Below are 24,816 nucleotides of genomic sequence, written 5' to 3' on the forward strand. Positions count from 1 at the left end.
AGAATCACAGTTCAAAGCCAGCCCAGGCAGTAAAGACCGTAAGACTCTTATCTCCAATAAACTATTCAGAAAAAGCCAGAAGTAGCACTGTGGCTCAGGTGGTAGAGTGCTATCCCTGAGCACAAAGAGGCTCAGAGAAAGTACCCAGGCCCAGAGGTCAAGCCCCAGGACCAGCAAAAACAAAAAGAAAAGAAATTGAACCTTAAAGGGCTATTATTTATTGTTCCACTGGCATGGAGCTCCTGAAATAGTCACATTTACAGTGACAAACAGTAAAATAGTGTTACCAGGAAGTGAAAGAAGAGAATGTAGAGGTACTGTCTCGGTTCGGCGTGTATGTTCGATGCTGAAGGTTGTGCAGCAATAGGAATGTACTTGATGACTCTGAACTGTACATTGGAAAATGGTTAAAGTGAAAATTCTGTTTTGTAAATAAAGCATAAAAGAAAAACATTTAACCCTTTTTCACTTTGTTCCATCTCCAATCTCTATTCCTTATTGTTACTATTTTTTTGTAATAGGAGCACACAAAGGTTCCATAGTAAAAGTCAGCTTGACCACTTCCGTCCTCAACATTGCCTGAACGTACAGCCTCCATGTTGCCAGCTAACCTTCTTGAACTCATTGTACCAGCTCATACTTTTATACTTAGCCTGTATCCTGCTTGGAATCAAATCCACCTAACTGTTGCTCTCACCTCCCCCATTGATTTTTTTCTTTTTTTGGCCTAGGGCTTGAACTCAGGGCCTGGGAACTGTCCCTGAGCATCTTTTGCCCAAGGCTAGTGCTCTACCACTTAAGCCACAGCACCACTTCTGCCTTTTTTTTTTGTTTATATGGCACTAAGAAATCGAACTCAGGGCTTTGTGCATACAAGGCAAGCACTGTAGCACTAAGCCACATTCCCAGCCCTCTCCCATTAATCTTGCTAGGGTTATAAATGGCTTTGTAGTATCAATCCAAGTGCACATTTCAGTCTTCACTTCCTGGATTCTCAACAGCATTCTCATCTATTAACCACATCCTTGCTGCAACTGCACTCTCCAGATTCTCTTCCTAGACATTTATCTAATCTTTCTCTGTTTTGTCCACCTTCCTCCTCTGTCCAACCTTGAAGGTTACAACTCCTCAGACTTGGGCCTGCACCTGAGCCCATCTGCTTGGATTTCCTAAAGGCACACTAAAATTGTTGTGTTTAAACTGTGTGCCTCTTCATTGACTCAGCCAACTCTGGCAAATCACTGCCATCTCCTCTCTTCAACGGCTGCTTCCGCAGTCCAAACAGCCACCACCCTCTACTCACACTCCTGTAGTCATGTCCATCAGCTTACTTATTTTTCTTGATGCTTTTTATTTCATCAACAAAGATGGTCTGCTAGGCAAGTGCTATACGACTTAGCTACATAGCCAGGTAGTTATTTAAAGATACTTATCACACCTTATTACCAGTTACACTTGTGTTTGTCTCCCACCCACTCTTTAAATCTGTTTTTCTCCCCTAGTGTGTCTGCACCTTAGAGAAATATCCTAACATGGTTCTAACACTAAATCCCAAGCTTCTCTCGGGCTATTTTTTCCATTCACATCCTATGCAAGTGTCCCTCTGCTATCCTGGCTTTGGTCACCCTGCCCTTCTTTCACCACATGGAAAGTATCATGCCTTGCTCACCTCTTGCCCTCTGAGTGTGCTGCTTCCTCCCTGTGCAGGCTTTCTATTCTTTCTGCTCATCTAGCTCTTTCCAAACTTGTATTTTCAGCTTAATATCACTTCTTCATTGAGGCTGCCCCCAGGTATCAGCCTGCTTTCATTTGTCTCTCCTAACATCTTTCTTAGCACTTTTTACAATTTGTAATTCTATAGTTCTACTTGTTAATGCTTGTTTGGTGACTGACTTCTATATTAGAATGGAAATTCCTTGAGGACAGTGTGTGATTTTGTATTTCAATGAATTATCAGCCTATGTCTAATGCATATGATAGTACATGGCACAGAGTAGTTGTCTAATAAATATTGTTAAATAAATCAGTGAGAAGAACATAGTAAGAAAGGAAAAAAGGGAGAGAAGGAGGAAGGGAAACAAATAGAACAGTGAAGGAAAGAAGGAAAAGAAAAGAAAAAAGAAGAGAGAACACATTTTCCATGATGCTGTTTCATATACCCTCTATGGAAATGAACAGGGGCAGGTGTTTTAAGCAAACTTAAAATTCATGAAAACCTAAATTTACATAATGAAAATGTTGAAAGGTGATTTTTCCACTTTACAAAAAGATCCATCATAAGATTCTTTAAACAGGCTATCCAGGTACATGTAAAATAAGATTCTATTGATTGAAACCATATGTGTGCACAGAATTTTTCAGGAAAGTATCTTTTATATAAAGCAAGGTTGACCTATAAGCAATTTCCTTAAGGCACCCAGCCCAGAATGATCAACGCTCAAATTTCTAAAGCAATAGATAACAGGAGGCCTGGAACTCAGGGACTATCTGAAATCCTAGAAAGTGAAGCAGTGATTTTAGCCAGTCAGGATCCTAATGACTTTTTTTCATGAAAGTAGTTCAAGAAGAGATGAACTTCCCCAATTCTCCAGTTGGTATCTCCACAAAGTAAGGATAGCTACAGCATGGTCTCCAAAATGGCTGATATGGAATGGAGAGAGAAGTTAGAAGTTAGCAAGTTCCTGATATCTTTGCCTCTGCCCCAGTTTTTACAGTTAGTCATTAAGTCATTACTTTCAAAACTGTGAAAATAATTCAGTGTGTTGATAGATAAAATTAATTTAACTTCTCCGGGTCTCCATTTTCTTATTAAACAATGTAGGAATCTTTTTTTTTTTTTTTTGTAGGTCATGGGGCTTGAACTAGGGACCTGGTCTCTGTCCCTAAGCTCTTTTGTTCAAGTCTAGTATTCTACCACTTTGAGCCACAGCGCCCCTTCTAGTTTTCTGGTGGTTAATTGGAGATAAGAGTCTCACAGACCTTCCTGCCTGGGCTGGCTTGGTATAGCAATGGTCACATCTCAGGCTCTTGAGTAGCTAGGATTACAGACATGAACCAGCAGCACCTAGCGTGGGAATCTTTTTTAAGATTGTTTCTTCATAATGGTATGCTTACACCTTCCCCAACTTTATAAAATAAGCATTCTGTATGTCTAATACAATAAAAATTCACAGCTATTTCTGCTCTGGAAAAATTAATATAAGATTGGGGGCAGAGAGCGGGAGGGGGGGAGATGGGAGGACAGGGATGGGAAGGGGAAACAAAGGAGGAGGCAACAATGCTTGATAAGAAATGTACTCCTTACCTTACTCATGTAATTGTAACCCCTCTGTACAGTATTTTCACAATAAAAAATCTTATTAAAAAAACAAAAAATTATGAATTTTCAATCAAAGCACTTATAATATTTGTCAAGTTTGCTGACTTATTGACAACTCTTCATGAATAGAAAAAAATGTCATACAATTTAAAACTATCATTTTTCTTTATTAAACATATTTCATTATTGTGGAAACATAGTAAGCTATTCTTGAACTGCTGTATAAGAAAAATATTTTAGATACCAGAAGGAAAAATTATGTATGGGGCATGACAATAAAAATCATGGTAGACTATGAGTAGGTTAATTTTACCCTTCAAAAAAATCAGCTACTTTTATTCCAGAAAATTCAAATATAGAAGAAAATGTATGGGACATTGAGAGCAAAAGCAAACCTAATTATCTACAGCTTTGAAGACATTTTCAGTCTCATCAACTTCATTTCTATACAGACTCCCCACAATTTTAAACTTTCTAACCAAATATGATTATATTCAGTGACATTTTGAGAGAAGAATTATTTATCCTAAGTGATATGCTAAGATATGAGCCATGAATGTATTTAGAGTAATAATGTTGATTCTGACAACTCTTCTGCATAGGTCTCCAAAGCTCAAGAATGTATTCGTGAAAATATTATTTAGATATCTCCTGTTTTATAACTTAAAGAGAAGCCTTGAATAATCAGCGAATATGAATTGTATTTAAAAATTAATGCTCTTATATTTATGTTTGTATTTTTTCTGTTCCCAAGTCATTTCACTACTCCAGTAAGAATAAAAGAATACATTTAGAATAGGAGACCAAATAGAAATGGAAGGAAAAATTTGATCTAGGGAGTTAGAGCTAAATAATGGAGCTAAAAGCCAACAGTTGGTGAAATGGAGTTGGTGAATAGAGCAAATGAATTGACAATTGAAGTAGACATAGTTGAAGAACAAAGAAAATTAATGAGAGAGAGGACTTGCTAATTGAAATCATAAATGAAAAAAATAGACGAAAGCCAGGAACTAGTGTCTCAAGTCTATAATCTTAGCTCCTCAGGAGACTGAAATCTGAGGATCATAGTTCAAAGCTAGCCTGGGCAGAAAAAGTCCATGAGACTTTTGTCTCCAATCAACTGATAAAGACCCTGATGTGGAGATGTGGCTCAAGTGGTAGAGTGCCAGCCTTGAGCAGAGAACAGAAAGTGGAACATGAGGCCCTAAGTTCAAGCACGACTACTAGCACTAACCAAACAAACAAGGAAGGAGGAGGGAAGGAAGCAAAGAAGGAAGGAAGAAAGGAAGGAAGGAAGGAAAGAAGGAAGGAATCAAAACTTAAGACTTCAAGAGAAAAGCAAGATGCAAGCTATACTGTGATATGTTGAGAATTATGCATATTAGCAATGACATTTTCTGGTGTGATACTTGAGAGTTGTCAGTTGACTAACAATTCTTCTGTAAATGATGCACAATCTGGAAAGGTACAAGTATATGCCCACTTTTATGGAACTCCAAAGAGAACAGATACACGAGAGCTTATTTTCTAGTTCTATTATTTTGTCTATTTATAGCCTAGGAAATTGTTCAAAATTTATATGTCAGTCATTTATGTGAGGCGCTTCTAATTTCCTTTGCCTGTTCCAGAAGGAGGAAAGAGGAATAGGGAGAGCTTAAAGATGTCTAATTTTCTAGGTCACTTCAATAGGTAAGTAGGTAGGTACGTAGGTAAGTAGGTAGGTAGATAGGTAGGTAGGTTTGTGGGTAGGTTAGATAGCTAGCACTATAGCTATACACATACATGCATATACCTGGACATGATTAAAATTTACTTTTTAATATGGAAAAGGAACAAATAATGTTTTTATAGATTCAAGAAGAAGCCTTGTCTTACCCAAAGACTATGCATAATTGGGTGACTTTGCCCCCTACTTACTGGGAAATAGCAAATCATTCTCTGTCCATGTGTGTCAGAACCGGAACTATAGGAGACTGCAAGATTTGCTCCACAAAGCTCGGCTGGGGGAAATGCCTGTCACATAAGGACATGTCATAGAAATAATTTCACCACAGCTTTTCCCCCCTTTTTCTTTCCAAATATGCAGATTCCTTTTTCCTAATCATGCTGAGATGTTCTAGTAAAGCATCTCAGTTGCTACTGATATGCGGGTTCTTCTGGAACCCCAAAGTGGAGTGACCCAGAAACGAGGGGCTGCAGTGGAAAATGACAGTGACCTAAAGAGAAGGGCACAGCACAGGAGGTAGTGAACAATCCAGAGATGTTGTTGCTGCAGTGGAATAACAAAACCATGTGTTCCCTAAAGTCCCTTCCTGCCTGTCATTCTGCAATCCTAGCAATTTCACCTTAAAAAGTCATCATTGCTGTTTTTTAGTTACTCATTAATGATCATCATTTAGTTTTTTTTAATTCTCTATTGAATAGTTTGAAATTATTAGTCTTTTAATTACAAGAAAGAAACAGAGGGGAATTTAATAACTTTATTTTCCCGCCTTCAACATCTCATTTTACATCCATTTTATACAGGTGATATTGTATTGCTTAAAGGATTGTGGCTTAATGAGTTTGTCTCCTGTCTTTCTCTAAGTTTGCCACGAAACAACATGATTATTGTTAACTCTGTCCTTCACCTCTGTCCAGATTTGGAAAGAAGAAAGATGAGAAGGGTGGAAAGGCTGAGCAGAAAGGTGCACTGAAATCTGGGACCCTGGGAGAAGGAGAGCTGGAGAAAATGAAAGAGGAGCGGGACCGGTGAGCAGAAACGCTGAGCCCTTTCTTTGATTTGAGTCTGTGATTTGAGTCTGTGATCTGTGTTTAATTTTGTTCTTGCAACAATCAGGAGAGACATGAAGAGGTACAGCAAATTGACTGGCATAAAAAAGAAAGATATCTGATAGAATTCCCTCTGCCTTTATAGAGAAATTTCTATCTTATTCTATAGAAGAAATTCACTTCATGTTTTTATTATTCTAATACCTATAATGTCGTAATATGCCTCTCCAAGCTTTGAATCTATCAATACACATTCCCCTGTGTTTAAACAATGAACTTCTAAAAAAAAATTTCATCCAAAGGTCATTAGGATATTGATATTTAGTACTCTCAAATTTCCATAATCTGTTCCTCATTTTGACAGGCTGCTGTATGCCTTTTTAATTTTATTTGGCGAAATCCATTTGGCTAGTGTAATTTGAGAAGTACACGTCCTTCATTTTTAAAAAACCACGGTCTTTTATTAGGCTATCAGCAAGCTGAAAAGCATGTTGCCCATCTGTTAAAGGGCCGGCTTCATTTACTGAAATAATGACGGTTTGCAAGGGCTGAATTCTCCTATTTGAGGAGCATAATGTTCCATTTGGACAAGAGGTTCTTCACATATCTTTGATGTTAACTCTGGCACTTAGCCCAAGTGGATGTGTAAATGTCTGATTTTGAAACATGTAATTGAATATTCATATTTCTCCTGAAAATTCTTTGCCTTCTCAACTAAATAATGCTTGGACAAAGAATGAGATAATGATAAAAACTAGCATATAATTTTTAGCATTTCATTCAGGCTTCATTCTATAGGAGGTCAGATTTCTCCAACTTTTCTCTAGCTTATTAGTTACATTCACCCTTGCAGCTTTTAAAGAGTCATGGTTTGTGTGTGTGTGTGTGTTGATTTTGTTTCTCTAGTATGCGATCTAAGAAAATCATATGTATCTAGTGTATTTTCTAGCACACAGCAGTCTAAGAGTATCTACTGTTAACCTTTGACACCTATCCTGGAGTCTATTCCTGTTGAAAAAAGCTGACTTTATCAATCGTGAAGGGGAAAAAAAAAGCTGTTTAGTCCTTTCTCATTTTTGAGAGGTTGATGAGCTCTGTTAGGGTCACCAGCGCAGTTAAAAAGAAATCAAGTGTTTTGCATTGTTGTTGACTATTCTGACAGAGCTATACCAACGGCAGGGAAGAGTTTCTCCCTGGTAGCCCAAGATTTAGTAATCCTATCATGTAAAATGTAATTCACCCTAAGATTCTAATGCATATATTGGCAAAGACATCTGGTAAGCCTGCATCATAGATCTTTGCTTCACCCCTAACTTGACTCTTTGAGACTCATGCCTCTTCTTCAGGAAACTAAGCCAGGCCAAAATGCAGACTCAACATTTTTTTTTTTTTTGCAGTACTTGCTTGAGATGAGGAGGAAAAGTCTGTTAATAGCTGGGAAAGTGTGTGCCAGCTAGGAAATTGATAACCCACAAAATAAACTGGGTAGTCTTTAAGCAAGAGTCTATTTCCTCTCTGGTTTTGCCTCTAGGAAGCAGGTGCCTGAGGGAGTTTGGTTCTTAAAAGTAGGGTTGTAAATTCACCCCAGCTGAATATATAGGCATCAGGTCCAATTTTCTTAAAATATGTCTGGTCAAAATACTGAAAGAACTGTACTATTAGCCTCTGCCTAGGCCAATTCCCACACATGAACACATAAAACACATCTGATATAGGTTTCCTAGAGACAACATTGTCTCAATCCAATGCCATGGGAAGAAGTTGAAGGAGTTCATTTTATGATTGGCTGCCGCACAATTAATGACCGAGGCGTTTCAACAGCTCAGGAGCTGAGGGCCATGGAGGGTGGAGATGGAAGCTGAACATTTGGCATTGTTCCCAACCCTGCAGTACTATTCCTTGGCTCTCCAGCATCCTTAGGAAACCAACTCTCAGCTCCTGAGCAACTCAGCGAGTGTATCATTCTTCATGGTAAAGCTATGGCAAAAAAAAAAAAATAGGGACTAGTAATAAAAGTTATCATTATCCTCTGATTTCCTAATGCATTCAAAATGTGTTAACTTAATCTGATCCAATTTATCCTGTTGCTTACTTTTTCTATCCCAATTGTCATCAGTGCAGTAGTTTTCCATGAACACATCTCCTTTTCAGACTAAAGTCCTTAAATTAAGTATTCATTCAATGTAGAACTCCTAGAAGTAACTTGTGCCAACTTACAAGAAGTAATTGTGAAACATTCCGCATTTTTGTTATTGTTGTTGTTGTACTGGGCTTTGAATGCAAAGCCTTATGCTTGCTATGCAGGCACTCCAGAATATAAGCCATAGCCACCTCATTTTTGCTTTTTAAAAGGGTCTTGTTTTTGGCCTAGGCCAGCCTGGACACAGAGCTGGAATGAGAGGCAAAATACCACTATATCCAGAATTCTATTAGTTGAGATGGGTTCTTGAGATCTTTCTTTGCTCAGACTGGCCTCCACATGTGATCCTCCCAATCACCACCACTTGAATAGCTAAGATTACAGGCATGAGCCCCTGCATCTGGTAACCTCCAGGAAAATTTTAAGCTGGTTCTTAAACCATTGTTACCTTGAAATAGGCCATGGTAGGAATATTTATAACATAGAAATGGACATTTTAATATACTGGGATTTTGTTTCCAAAGATCCAGTTTGCCAACATACTGCTTTGGTTTGCTACTAATTCTTCTAGTGCATAACCAAGAGGAAAAATAGAAGCAGAAAAATATTCAAACTCTATGACTTCTTGTATCAGTGTTTCTCAGAGTGCAGTCTGTGGGCCATCTGTGTCAGAATGAGTCCCTAGAGAAGCCTGTTAAAAATGGAGATTCCTGAGCCCCATTCCATACTTACAGAATCAGTATCTTGGGAGGCGGAGCTCAGGACTCTGTGTTTAACAAGTTAACTCAAGGTGACTCTTTAATGTTCTAAAGTCTATAAACCACTGGTTTGGAGGGACAGGATGTGGCTAGAATATTAAGCTGTTCTTATTTTATGATACACAGATCTGTTTTTTTCCTAAAAGAGTCTGGGTTTACAGATATTGTTGTCTTTCTTCGTGTGCCCTCTCTGCAGGCATGTTTTCTATATACAAATGAGAACCCCTAGCCGGTGCTGTGTCACCTAATCAAACATGAGTCACGTTCTTCAGAACCTGCCTCCTGCACAACTCAACTGATAAATGCCTATACATTCATTGGGGAAATTTGGAAACACACACAAGAATATTGAGACTATTAAAACCATAAACAATTCTAGCATAATCACATAACCACTATTAATATTTTCATCTCTTTAATTTGCACACACACATACATATATAGAAATTTTGATATTCACACTGCATATGTAATGTTTTACTCCTTCACAGCATTATAGTTCAATTCCCCTATGCCATCAATGTTTTAAAATTATTCTGTTTTGATCACTGCCTAATATTGCTTTCCTTTGTCAAACAAATAAGTTTGTCTACATTTTTCATTATTCCAAATAATACCTTCATAAGTATTGAAGTGCTAAAACCTTTGTAGATTACCTCTTACGTCATATAATTCTTATTGCAAGCTCAATTTTTATGCTTTTTTTTACCCTCAAGATAATCTAACCTAGATGACTCTGTTTCAAGATTATATTAATCCCTTTCCATTTATCCCATTATTTTATATGATTATCCTATCTTTGAAAATACTTTTAATTCCTGATGTGAAACAGTTTGGTACAATATGTGAATAGTTTATTCATAGCTATACCTAAGATAAGATCAAGAAAAGCCATAACAAGTGGGTAGGGTAGCTAGATAAAACTGGCTGAAACAGAGTCTAGAATCATGACTCTCATTGGGAGTAAGTAGTTTTGCTCTCCCAAACATTTGGTAAGGTCTCAAGACATTTTTGCTTGTTATAACTGCTGAGTGGCATCTGGCAGGAAGCCTCTACTCCCTTATATTATGTAAAGACCCCCAAACATCCTATAGCACCCAAGACACACAACTACTCAGAATTATCCAATCTGAAACTGTGTCAATAGAGTGAAGACTTCAGAACTCCAGTTCTAACCACAGACTTCACAAAGTAATAGAGAAATCATCTGGACACCAAAATTGTATCACTTTATGACATCCTATAGACAATGTAGAGGAATATGTAATATGAAAGATGGTTTAACAATAGAATGATTCTTAGCTCTTTGAGAAGTTCTACCCAAACCTCCCATTAATATAAGCTTACAAGAATAATGTTCTGGAAAATTTATTTTTACCCTTGGCCTGCTGAGCATTGACATTAGTGCTGGTGACCTGCTGATGAGATCATGGATGCCAAGAAATTTCAAGTGTGGATAATATATGTGATGATAGAAGCATCTGGAACAATGGAACAAATCAAACATTAAAAAAATTAATACGAATAAATGTAAAGTCTTAGTCTTAGGTCCAAAAATGAGCTGTATAAACACAGGATGTGGAAGGTTTGACTTAATACCAAATATATGAAAATTTTGCCTGATGGTTTTAGTTGAGGGTAAGTTTAGCATGAGTCAACATGAGCATATGTCTGCCAAAAACTTAATCCGGTCCTAGACTCTATTACTGGAAGTTCATGTACAAAATGAAGAAACAATGACCTCTCTTTCATATTGCTCAGATCACACCTGGAATGGCCTCTCCTCTCTCTCACATGAAGAATAGGGGCACTAAATCCATGTCTTATGTAACACATTGAAGGCCCTGGTGGTACACTGCCAAGACTTAGTTGATTTCACATGCTTGCAGTACTGTCCCAGTGAGGGATTCGATTTATTTTACTGTGTTCTTCCTTTATAATTCTACTTTACTTATTAGTATATTTCTCAGCTTCTTTATCCACCCATTCACTCACTCATTACTTGAAGATACTAGTGGAGCATTCTTTTAAGAGAGGCAGCCTTTAGATTAATAGAAAAGAAAACATCCTAAAAATTAGCATGCATTAAGAAGCAATGAAATTTGTTGACACTGGGAATGCTGATAAGACACAGTGACTAGATTTACAAAGGATTAGTTCACCAGGTAAATATTATTTCTAAACTTCAATCACTGATATATTTCTTTCCTTGTCTTGATTATATATACATATCCAAATAAATAAAATATTAGTTTATGAAATTAAATTCATTAAGCCATATCCCATCTAAAATATTTGTGGACATCTCTAATGCTGTATTTGCCTATAGATAATCTCTGGGGACCATTCCAGATATTACAGTATGAGAACTAGCTAAATACAAAGTAAGGACATGTCTACTTTGGATTTTCTAGAGCATCTTTCTTGAACTTGCCATGGCACTGGTTCATGGTAAGTGCCTAAGTCTGAGTGTAGGACTAAGTTTTTTTTTATTCTTTTATTTATTTTAATTATAAGAATGATATACAGAGGGGTTGCAGTTACACAGTCGGGTAATGAGTACATTTCTTTTTTAACAGTGTCATTTCTTCCCTAGTTTTCTCCAAGTTTTCTCTCTCCCAACACCTCACTACAAGTTGTATGGTTCATTTTCAACACAGTGTCTAGTGAGTATCATTGCTTCAGTACTTCAGTCTTTGCCCCACCATTTCTCTGCTCTCCCTGACCCTCCCAAATAGAGAAACTTACAAACAAGGCAAAAAGTACAGAAATAAAAAGCAGCAACAAAGGGGGGGAAAACAGAAAACAACAACAAAAAGTAAAATAACAAAAAACCCCTCTTGTTTCTATTTCTTGGAATTCATTTCAATCAACAGCATTTTATCTGATCATATATGTATAGCTACTGAGCCTTTGTGATCCTCTCTCAGAATATCCTCTTTTAGGACCAAGTCTCTTAATCGGTACTGCATGTAGGATTTTATTGTCTCCTACTTTATTTCCTGAGCTTATGATATGTCCCCTCCTGACTCAAGTCAGCCGGTCCATGACAATAAAGCCCTGCGTTGAATAAACCCATTATTTCTTGTTCATGCTACAGTGACATCAGCCATAATGAAACATTAGTTTTATAAACCTTTGTCCATTGCTAGAAAATGAACTTCTATTATATTCAAATATTATTTCTCTTGAAATCACTCATCAAGATAAATTAAATTAGCATTATTCACACATTCAAAATATGTAAATTAATAGCATGAGCTGAAAGCAAGAGGTTGTCAATAAGTGTATCATTGTTTGGGTTGCTTAATTCTAAGATGTAAGTTTGTAATAATCTTCTACAAAGTATGAGTTGACTAAGATCTGGGGATGTATGAAGTACCTAAATACTCAAATACTCAAATACTTTCTCAAAATATGCCTTCTCCTACATCACTCCCTGTTTAAGATTATGCAGTGAGAAAATATCATTGATATTTGATACCAAAGGCTGTCTTCCACAGTACTAACCCCAAAATAAAAATTCCTCAGGTGCAACTGAAATTTTAAAAGCATTTTACTAGCATATGAGTTATGTGGTCTACTATCTATTTCTTTTATATCAAAGTTTACTCTATAGAGGGATCATTTGTTGGATTGATTAAACATTGTAGATGTTATTAAGATCTTAGCAGGATAAATGAGGAAATGGCAGGTAGTAGAAGAGCCAACGTCTCCAGCTTAAGCACTGAGAAGTATGAAAACATATGGCTCTTGTTTGCAACAACAGGCCTGAACAGAATGCCTAAGTGAGAGTGAAGCTAAGACTTAGGAAAGTTAATCGTTTTCAGTGTCTGAATTCAAGGTTCTTAGTTTTCTTTCCTTTCGGGAAATCTTCCAAGGGTTCTCCCTTGCCTTATCAGCGAGCTGCTTGTGGCCTGTTCCCTTAGTTTAAATCAATACATGTGTTTTTGATATTTGGCAAACCAAGATTTAATTATGCAGCTGCAAGTTCCCCCACATAAACGAAATGCATCTTAGAGATATAAAAACATTGAGAAACCATTTATAGTTTGAAAATTCAAGTGGGTGAAAATCTATTCCCAGCCTCTCAGCATCTTATTTAATTATGGTGGACTTTTATGTTACTGGAAATTGAAATGGAAACCAGAATAAGGCTAGAGTTTATCCAATATTTGTTCAAAATGAAAAATGAAGATGTTTAGTGTCATCTAAGAGAAAGAAAATACTGTATCCATCCTGAATTGATATCTTAGTTGTAACCTATATAAGCATTATTCTCCTAAATACAAAGAGCAGCAAATAAATTGTTAAGATTTTACCATTATTAAATACTAAAAAGAGTGTGTATTTCATTAAATAAACCAGAAGGCTGATTCCTTTAATTTGCCAAGTGACTCTCAATAATTAATTATTTACCGAACTTAAACTTTGGCACTATTTAAACTGTTGAAAACACCCATGTTTTGGCATGATTACATACAAGTGATTAATTCAGCACAGTTTTACTCGTCATTGAATATCACTGTCTTCTGCAGTAGAATTTACTAGGTCCTGTGGTTTGCTCAAAATAAAACGTTGGAACGATTCCCAGTTTTAATAGTCCCAATTTATTATTACCACTGAACCCTGATCAGATCATGGACTGGATTAGATCCCAGTTTTTCAAAATGCCCCGATTTATGGCTCCCTTAGAATCCTGATAAAAATGTGTATTTGAATAGGGCTTTGGTTAGCTGAAAAAAAAAAAGACCCAGTTAATTACTTTTAGATTCTTATTAGATCATCATTGCATGGAAGTTATGAAAAATATTACTACATGGGGTTTCTCAGGACAAGGTCATGTTCTCATTTTATGCTGACATAAAGAGGATATCAGATTTCTGTTTTTCATAGTACTAACCATCTCATGAGTGGAATAAAGGGTTGCTGTATCTCAGTGGATACTACTGATGCTTGTGTTAAGGTAGGGCAAGTTCCCTCCTGTCTAAATCCGATACAAAGGAAGAGAGAGGACAAAAAATGGTGCAGTGGTCACACACACATACACACATACACACACACAAACACAAACACACACACACACACACACACACACACACCACTACTACTACCACCAGCACTTTTTATTTAGCAGCATTCTGGGGATTTTCCTCTAATTTATAGAGTGAGACCCAGGGAAGATGTGGGTAGATTTACTGTCTGTACTGTTATTTGATCTTTATAACACCTGTCTTCTTAGAAATGCTTGTGATCCCCAACAAAACTTGGCACATTACTGTATTCCTATAGACAAGCGATGTGAGCACCTACATCCTAATGCATGCCAGCATTTTTTATGAGCCAAAATCCTTTTATGGAATTTGAATCAATGTTAGAAGTGCTGTATTAGCAACTACTTGTCAGCTGAGCTGGATTAATACATAAAATGAATCACTGGACTGGCATACTTTCCAATAGTCATTTAGACAAATTTATACAGATTATAGTAGCTTTGTAACATTGTTTAAAAAAATACTCTTATACTCATAGACCCTAAAGTAACATATTTACATTACTATATGCAACTGTAGTGTCATTGAAAATAATCTGAAGAAGAATGATACCTAGACTACCTGGATTGGTTCCATAGAACTGTTTAAAAGAACATAATAATTTTTAAAAATGGGGATAAGCTAGGTGGTAGTGTCTCATACCTGAAATACTAGTACACAGAAGGCTGAGATATGAGGATCTGAGGATCATGGCTCAAAGACAACCTAGCCAAAAAAAAAAAAAATCCATGAGACTCCTATTAACCAATAAAAAGCTGGTGTCAGCCTTGAGCAAAAAAAGATAAGCAAGTTCAAATGTCCAGGTTTTCCAATACCCTCAGCACCAAAAAAGAAAAAGAAATTGGAGATGAAATTATAATATTCTCTTCATCCAGGATATTTTGTTCTTATATATAATATTACATTAATGTATATTCCATATAATCAACAAACTTAATTTCAGACTTTGTGCCAAAGACACAGATAAATTTGATTAGATGGAAATTTCATACAAAAGTAATATAATTTGAAAAAAAGCATGTTTTGAAAGTTTTAGAGGACTATGTATAAAAACCATTTGGTGACTAGAATTTTGAAAGTAGGGTTCTTAATGTTTTGTTTTCACACCTTTGCGGATGTATTCTTAATAACTCCTGTTTATATTGCTATGAAATGCAGTGGTAATAATTGTAAAGGTCTCGCTTTCATATTTTTGTTTGAATATAATGCTTTTTTAGTGGCTGAGATTCTTAGAAGACAAAAAACTTCTAAAATTTTAAAATAAATAAAAGTCAAGCTATAGGTTACAGAATTTTAATTTTTCAAAAGTGCTCTAAAAAATGCAGACATATCAAAATTTTATAAGCCAAATACTATTCTCTAGGATTCTTGGCTCATCTTCTTTTCGTATTTGGACATGTGTTCTATTGAATCTTGCTTTGGAGAGCTTCCATCACATCTCCAGTCCATGAGTCAAGATTAGTTATTGTTCACATCTATTGGCAAACTTCTCCATTCCACTTATTGTCTTCTGGAATGGGATTCTCTGAGCTTCTACTTCCGTTATATAGAAACTCTAACCTAGGCCTGAGATCTACAAATACCAAACTTTAGATATGCTTTTCCCCATTTCCAGAGCAGCATTTTAGATCCATGAGCCTTAACTTGTAATATTGTTGCTTGGGAGCACTGGACAGGATCTGAGGACTCATGTGGCTGTCACCTTATGGACAGGTGGTATTCAAATCCAGTAGGTAAAGAGAAAGGTATTTCTCCATCTCTTGCAATGCCCAGAAGAGCTCTCTATAACCAAGAATTATCTAGTCCAATGCCAAGATAGGAAAGCCCTGTGTTAGAAAAATAGCTAGAGCTTCTGCATGGCAGAGGACATAGCTAGCAAAATCAATAGAAAGCCCCATAGATTGGGAGATCTTCACTAGCCATTCTCATATCTAAAATATACTTGGAACTCAAAAAATTAAATACCCCAACAACAAATCCTCAAAGAAACAACTGCTCAATAAATAAGTGGGCTAAAGACTTAAAGAGAAACTTCTCTGAAGAGGAAATAAGAATGGCCAGTAGACATATGAAGAAATGCTCAACCTCTCTAGCCATGAAAGAAATGCAAATCAAAAGAACATTGAGATTCCACCTTAAGGCTATAATCAAGAACTCGAATAACAACAGATGCTGGAGGGGATGTGGCCAGAAGGGAGCTCTACTGCATTGTTGGTGGGAGTGTAAAGTTGTTCAACCACTTTGGAAAGTAGTATGGAGGTCAAAAGACCACATAGAGCTCCCTTATGACCCAGCAATCCCACTTTGGGACATTTACCCAAATAATCACAAACAAGACCATACTAAAGCTACCAGCACAACTATGTTTATTGCAGCATTATTTACCATAGCTAAGATATGGAACCAACCCAGATGTCCCTCAGTAGATGAATGGATCAAGAAAATGTGGTGTTTGTATATATATAATGGAATTCTATACCTCCATCAGAATGAATGACATTGCCCCATTTGTTAGGAAATTGAAAGACTTGGAAGTAATTATATTAAGTCAAGTAAGCCAGGCGCAAAGAAACATAGGTCCCATGGTTTTCCATATTTGCAATAACTAGTATATGTCTGGGACAAGCAGAAAAGGTCAAAAGCTATGTACATATGATCAGGTAAGATGATGTTAAATGAAATGACCCCCAAGACAGGGAGACAAGTGGTTTTTTCTTTCTTGCTATTGTTGCTAACATATTTATAATGTACTATGTGATTTTTTTTGTTTCTTTAGTATGCTCCTCCCCAACGTGGTATAACCCCAGTTTTCACTGTTTTTGATGTCAGTGCCTGAATCTTGGATATACACTTCTCTAATTTGGGGAGGGGAAGGGAAAGAACAAAATGCTTAAATAGGGATACAGGTTGAACCATTGTAATAATGAGATGCACAAGACACTATGTTGAAAAATGAACTTTACAATTTAGGCGGGAGGGGGTGGTGTAGTTGTGGAGGTGGAAGGAAAGGGATGGTAGGGGAGGTAACAATGCTTGATAGAAATGTACTCATTACCTTGCTCATGTAACTGTAATCTTTCTGCACAGTATTTTTACAATAAAAAAGTATAAATTAAAAAAATTTTTAAAGGAACCAACATGGGAAAACAAAAGAAAAATAGCTAGATGCAACTCAACTGAGGAGGTGGCTTTTGAACACATTTCTCATGTGATTGTCATTTTTAGCTATATTTGAGATCAACTAAATGAGGTATGGCCCAGAGAAAGCATGTGGCTAAATAGAAAGACTACAAGACCCAAGAGCGGGTCAGACATAGGAAAAGACATGACTGCATGGCTGAGCAGTGCAAAGCTGTCAAATGAGAAGTCTGTCTTTCAGATTGTTGAGAATGAAAAGTAGCATTTACAAAATAAACACCTGGTTCACTCTAGGTGTTCAGTGCTGTTTCTCAACCTGCTTTGGGATTGTTAGCCTCCTGATCATCCACTTCGCAGCCTTTGGAAGCCTTGAACGCTCTGAGACGTACCATCTGTGAAAGTTGCTGAATTGGCTCCTGCTATGATAAAGAAGGCCAATTTGAGCGCAGACTTCGCCCAACTGGGAGTGGTGCCAGATACTTCCATTCAAGAAGCTTCTCGTCATTTCTTATTGATCACTGGTTGGAAGTTGTTCCGCAAGCATCTTGAGCTTGGCATGAGATGGCAGCACAGTAGCATGGGAGAGCTGGCTGCAGCCAGAGCTTGGCAGCTGTGGAAACGAATTCAAGGAAAAGGGACACAAATGCCCATGGGTTCCTGCCAGCTCCTCCATGTCCACGGGGTTTGTGGCTGCAGAAAACACTTGTAACCACAGGCCTCAACTTCACAAAACCTCACGTTTGTATTTGTTATATGTATGCATTGAGGGGGAGTACCTCCAGTCTCCTAATATTTTAAAACCAGTCTTGGGGGGAAATTCTGTCACATCTACCTGTCTTTGTTCTGGACCACAATTACATAGGAACTTTACAGTGCTTTTGAAGTGACTTTTAGATTGTCTACATCTGATTGCCCAAATGTCTAAAACACCTGACTCCTTTCTCAGAAAGGGGCTCAAAGACCTTCCCCTTTCTGTTTTATGTTCTTTTTTGATTCCAGGATTGAGAACTAAAGAGGAAGCAGTGATTTAGGTTAAGACATTAAAGTCTACTTCATTGAGGGGGGGGGATGGTGGAGGGGAGTCTACTTCATTAAGAACTCTCCTCCCCCACTTAAACTATAGTAATATTAATGGACTATTTAGAAAAAGATCATTTGTGCTCTTGGAGAAACTTAACAAGTATAGAATAATGTGTGAAATCATGATTGTTGAAGCAGAGATTATTAAATATGATAGTAGATATGCTAGGAATAGATCATTAATATGGGCTGAGTATATGTTTTGGACCCAAACAAATCTCTGGGTCCAGAAATATTTTGGATTTTGGAGATTTTCAGATTTTGAATACTTGTATAGGCTTTGCAGCCTGATCACACTCTGAAATACAAAGTTTTTGGACATCCTGTGAGCCTTCAAAAAGTTTTAGATTTCTGAGTACTTTGGATTTTTATATTAGAGATGTTGAACCGATAATGGCTTTCATCAAAGTCACTAAGACCTTTAGTGACTCTCTATTGCCTATTTAAACAGTCCCAACATATTGTCTCAATGTACTTGACTATTTCCTGTTGAATCATATTTTCTATTCCTGAACAATATGACCCATTTGTCAGCTAATCTGTACAATTCACACTGTTTGAGATTGACACCAAACTTTCCAATCCTTTGTGTCCTTAATGCCATTTTCTCTATCTGGCATACCCTTCTCTACATTCAGTGAAATCTCATTTCTTCCAGATACCCTCTCCAACAAACAAGTTGAATAGAAATCCATGAAATACCCTGAATCAGCATACTTCATTGTGCTAATCTTTAGTTTCTTTTACTGAAAGTTTTTAACCATCCTAAAAATGAAACATTCCAAATGTAACCTTTGGAATAGTGCTAAGGAGGGGGATGAGCAAGAAGTGGTGAACTTAGCACTTCTCTGAAGGATGTCACTGTGTCAAAGAAAACAAATATTAGAATTGGCAGCAAACAGCATTGAATTCAAAGCCTACTCTTCTCTACTCCAACTGGATGATTATTCATATTTTGCTGAAACTTTTAGAACCTCAGCTTCCTCATCCAGGAAGAAGGGGAGGGAGGATAAAAGAAGTAATGTCCGGCATTCTGAATTCCTTAGAAATTTATATAAGATGAAATACTCAAAGTGCCTAAAACTGTGCTCTACACTTAATAGACCCATTTTTATTATCCTTGTGACTGGTTTTCTACATTGAATTGTAGATGCATGTGTCAGTTTTCTCTCTTTTACCAGCTGACAATTGCCTTTGGGTTCCTATCACATCTTAATCATTTCTCTATATCTTTCACTATCTAATACATTTCATAGAACAAGCACTCAATAAGTAGTTACTGAATAATGAATGAATGTATGAGTGAATAAACATAAACCATAACAATTTTAATTTCATTTTTGAGTGAATGATTTGTAGGATTGAACTGAGACAGAATAGGAAAAATCAAGGATGGACAAAGCCAAATAGTTTAGAGAAGTAAGACTTTCCCCTGGGCTATAAAATGTCAAGAAACAGCAGATCATTTGTAACTGGCAGTAGGATAGTGGAAATGAATCACTGAAGCATAGTGAAGCATAGTGGCCAGTCCATCAGTACTGTCTACACCTATTTCCCTCTTACTGAACTAGACCCTCAGGGACAAGACCTTAAAGTGAATGAAATTCATCCACTTCACGAATGAATGGACAGTGTTATGGGCCTAAGAGGTGTTTTATTGTTCAAGTGTTTGTTTTGTTGTTTTTGTTTTTTTAAAAGGGATCCTCTTCTACTCTTTTAAATTTAACCAGTTGGAATTATTTATAAGAAGTATCCATTCTAATCTTTTTTTGTAACTTGAACACAGAACTTAAGCCATGCCTCTAGCCCCAAGTCAATGAAAAATTCACTGTTACAGCAAAAATGTTATTTGAATATAAATGAAAGACATGCTGTCCTTGGTTTGTTCACTGCTGAGAGAAAGAAAGAGAAAAAGAGAGAGATTAGAAAAGAGAGAATGTATTTGTGTTGTATACAAAACGGATTCAGTCAGAAATCCTGGTACAGATATTTCAGGGAGCAACCATTAAACCTGTAATGTAAATGAAGGACCATGAAAAATGGTGATGGCCATTTATAGAAACCAGATCCATATAGCTACTCTCTAAGGAGGCAATATGACTGAACTCTAAGTCCATAATTAGGACTGTACATTATCATTGAATTAGAGCCTTTATCTTCTAAAGTGTTCCTTATTAATACTCTCCTTCAGTTTCTTGTCTTTGCTTCATGTTTAGATCCTAATTCTCTTAAGCATAGATTTCTCCTTATTTCATTTCCATACATCTCATTAGAGAAAATATATTTCATGAAATCCTGATTGACTTTAAAGTATAAAATGTTACTTACATAGTTTTTAATTTAAAGAGTTTTAATAATCAGTGGGAAAATATTAACTCTATTTAAAAATACCTTGCTTAATGATCATACTTATTTCTGAAAACATGGTATACTGCTTAAAATTATCTGGAATATAATTATAAGTACTGGTTTTTTAAAGTGAAGTATAAAGTCAGATAAGTAGATGAGGAATTGCTTAGACAAATCATTTTTTAAAATAATAGTGAACTCTCTTATTGACAGAATCAACAGCTAATTAAAAATTCTATTAGTGAAGATGTAAAAGATGGCACATTTCCAATTCAGATTGACACCAAGGACATAGACATAATTGATATTTGTTCAATAATCCTAAAATGTTTCACAGTCTCTAATAGAAGCTGCAATAGCCAGTAAAAGTTTTATATTCTAGGCACTTAAAGGATATTTTCAGTTCAAATAATGCATCTTTGCAAAAAAAAAAAGTGTAAGGTTTAGTTGGAATGAACACCAAAGAATATTTCAGTGTGTTGGCTTTGTTTAAGGAAAAAAATCACGGTGTCATGATAATGTATGGTGTGACTCATATGTTTTTAATCTGGTTATACTGAATGTAATAAAGTCAAAAGAACATAATTTACTAGTTGGACTTTCAAATTTCAGAGCTGTATTTTGTTTCAGACACATAACTGAATGCATATTGAAAAAAAAACTGCAATGATCAGTCTTAAATATTCAACCTTGTTAAAGCAAGATCAATAGCTTTAACAAAATGCCTCAAAGTAGAGTTTACTGCTTTTGGCATTATTAAACCAAAACCAAGTATAGTTATATACAGGGTTTATACCTATATATAATTCTTCTAGTTTTAACAATTCTATTTTTAATAATTATGAATTTATTGTGATTGAGGTCAGAGCTCAGTGGTAGAGTACCCATCTAGCATGTACAAAACCCTGGATTTGTTCTCTACCACCACACAAACACAAACTACTGCTAGTAATTACAGGTTTAATCTCAAAGGATGAATAAGATTGGACAAAGGTGTTATATGAAGTCCTATCATTTTACAACATATTCATTTTTGTGATTATTATATATTATTCATAAGTACAAGATATGTTGAATTGAAAACACGTTGTACATCTACTTAAAGAAAATTAAAAAATAAAATAAAGAAGTATGAGTCATAAAAAAAATTGCCTAGAAATGGGCACCTAATTGAAGACACATAGTTCTGCATCTCACCAGCAAACAAAACTCCCATAACAAGAAAACAGTTATAATGCTAAAATAATTCCTTCCTTAAGATAAAAATGAATACTTAACATCACCAGTAACCCATCCATCCTGTCAAATAATCTACTCAAGTTAAGCAATTCTCATTGATTAATCCGAAATAACTTCTACAGGTATCAGCTACCTTTCTTCCTGCTGCTTTTGGTCACATAAGCTTGAGTCTGCCTGAATTCAAAGAAAAAAATTAATTGTGAAATCAAAAAATAGAGTGCAAATATGGAAATGCACATTCTTAAAGATACACTTAGCAATTGTGCTCATAAGTAGCAGAAGTACATGTTACTAAAAGCATGCTAATTAAGCCAGAAAACTTGAGGAAGATCTCCAAATAGCACAGATTAAAACTAAAATATGTAGTGTATTTTTACAACTTTCTCAGGACATTTGAAAACATACAAAACCATATAGACATGTTTGTGGTCCTGTTTACACATTCCTTTTTACATTGCCTTCTGGTCAGATAACATATGAAAAAAATTTGTTTTATTTGAAGGAATGTGAGAATTCATTTTAGACACAGACTAGATGAGAAATGCTTACATTCTATTCTATTATTTTGTGTGTGTGAATGCATCATTTTGGTAGCTGTGTGAAAGCATTCCTGCTTGTGGTTAATTAGGGGCTGTGAGTGTGGTTGTGTTTCTTTGTATGTAGAGTTTCATAAATAAATACTAGAGCTTAACTGTGCTTGTTTACTGCTACAATACTCAGTCTTCTAGGGAGTGTTTAAGACCTGTTTCTAGATGAGTCAGAAAAGTAGTATTTTTCAAGTTTAAATGAATGATTACACATTGTCTATTTTCATACTGCATAAAAGGATACTGATAAAGAGAATTAGGTAACAGAGAAAAGGAAGATATGAAAAGGAATCAAGAAAAAGGAGATGGGGCCTAGAATACCTCTGTGGAAGGCTCCTCACCCCTTACACACACACACACACATACACACACACACGCATGCACGCACACACGCTACATACACACACACATTCTTCTCACATATGCACACACATTCCTCTCTATGCCTGAAAAACAGCTGGAGCCTGGGGCCTGCCCATGAGCAGCAGGAATTGAAGTGCATTTGCTAATTTTCTAAACTGAGTACAGCCAGCTGCCTCAAACACTTAGACAACATACTACTAAGGTAAATATTGGATGAACCCTTTGATGAACCACTGGTGCATTAAAAAAACAAACAAACAAACAGATAATAGCCACATTGTACTAGCACTGTAATACAGACTTAGGACTCAGGATATTTTTTTAAATGGGAAAAGTGTTTCTTCACCACAAAACACTTCACAATTCTTATAAATAGCCCAAAACTATACCTTTAACCCCTCACTGCATATCTAAAGGTGCATTTCTCAGGCAAAGATCTTCAGACTAGAGAACAGATGAACCCTTATTCTCAAGGTCAGCCCAAGAGGACAAGCATGTTATCTTCATGTACAAATGGCGATGATTCAATAGCATGGATTATTAAATGCATCTTTTCCTTAGTGTCCATAGCCTCACTCCCACATGATGAAGCCTTTCTTGGAACATCAATCCAATCCCCTCTTACCTTTCATTGCACTGCAGAAATATGTCTGAATCTGTGCTCTCTCTCTCTGTCTCACTCTCTCTCTTCTCTGTGTGTGTGTGTGTGTGTGTGTGTGTATATCTTAGAACCTGTTCCTATAATTCATTCTCTAGGAGCAAACCCTCCTTCCCTACAGACCTGGATAGAGGCCTTTGCTAAGATCCAGTTGCTTTGTGCACATTTGAGAATTTAACAAGTATATATCTTTCTAATTAGCAATTCTCCCTGGATAGAGCATCACTAATTCTTACCATTTTGTGTCCTTTCATTCTTATATGTCATTTTTACTTCCTACTTCTCCTTTTTAAACTATTCACATTTGTCATAGGAAAGGTCACTTTTACTCGGTCATTTCATTTGAATTGTTCACATTTTCAGCCCTCAAAGCATGTAAGAAAGATTTGTATTTTGATGAATTTTGAAACTTTGGATCACCTGAGAACTAGCATGATCCATATTAGGTCCGTGAGTCTTTTTCCTAGAGGCATGGCTGTCATGCCTTTGAATCAGAGTTTAAATTGAAGTTATATGAAATTTTCTACTTAGAGTACTTAGGTAGACATTTTCTTGTATAATTCATTTGTGACTTTTTAATTATCTTTGGCCTAAACTCTTCAATAATTCAGCAAATATTAATTGAGCAGCTAGACATTTGGTGGGGGAAATGGTAAGATAAGTTAAACACAGCCTACTCCTCACCTTCAACAAGTTCATGATTAAGAGAAAAGAGGCCAAATCACGAGTAATTATAGTACAGCCAAACGGTGTTACATGCTGTAACGGCATATAAAAATGCTATATGATCACAGAGAAAGCAGCCATGAAAAGCAAGCATTATAGTGGGTACAATTGAATAAAGCCTCTTTATCATACAGTATTTCTAGACACTTACAATGAAATCATTAAATTCAATTATAAAATACAACTCAACTGTGGAGCAAATTAAAAGAGACTTTTATTTTAAAAAATTTAAATTCTTAATCCCATCAATATTACATGATATTTTTTGCTGCTAACTAGAGAGCATTTTAGGACTAAGGGAAAGTTTTTTTAATTTGAAATCTAAGGGATTTTTTCTAAGCAATCTGTTTTCCATTATATCCTCCCTAACGTTGACAGGATAAGGTTGAAGAAGTTCTGAGGAAACTTTCTGGGAAAATAGTAGGTAGCTGGGTCAAGCCAATAACTTTGGGTAATGAACATATATTTACAAAGAGCTGTTGTGTAGATAAATGCACAATCTAAACATTCCAACTATAAAATATAATTTTCAATATCTAGGAAATTTGCCAAAATATTTCTGTAGATAGGTGAGTCACTATCCCACCTAGGTGAATTCTAGAGACCTAATATAGATTGTTTACTTCTACTGTC

At 36.2% G+C, this 24,816-nt stretch overlaps 1 protein-coding gene across 1 annotated transcript in view; it reads left to right on the forward strand.

Annotated features, from left to right (window-relative positions):
* Pard3b (par-3 family cell polarity regulator beta) overlaps window positions 1-24,816 on the forward strand; it is an 853,966-nt gene that overhangs the window by 643,827 nt on the left and 185,323 nt on the right. Inside the window, exon 19 of the mRNA XM_013016080.1 lies at window positions 5,960-6,070. Coding sequence (XP_012871534.1) covers window positions 5,960-6,070 — 111 coding nt within the window. The remainder of the gene's footprint in view (window positions 1-5,959; window positions 6,071-24,816) is intronic.

Source organism: Dipodomys ordii, unplaced genomic scaffold (assembly GCF_000151885.1).
Source record: "Dipodomys ordii isolate 6190 unplaced genomic scaffold, Dord_2.0 Scaffold1, whole genome shotgun sequence".
In the NCBI taxonomy this organism is placed as follows: Eukaryota; Metazoa; Chordata; class Mammalia; order Rodentia; family Heteromyidae; genus Dipodomys; species Dipodomys ordii.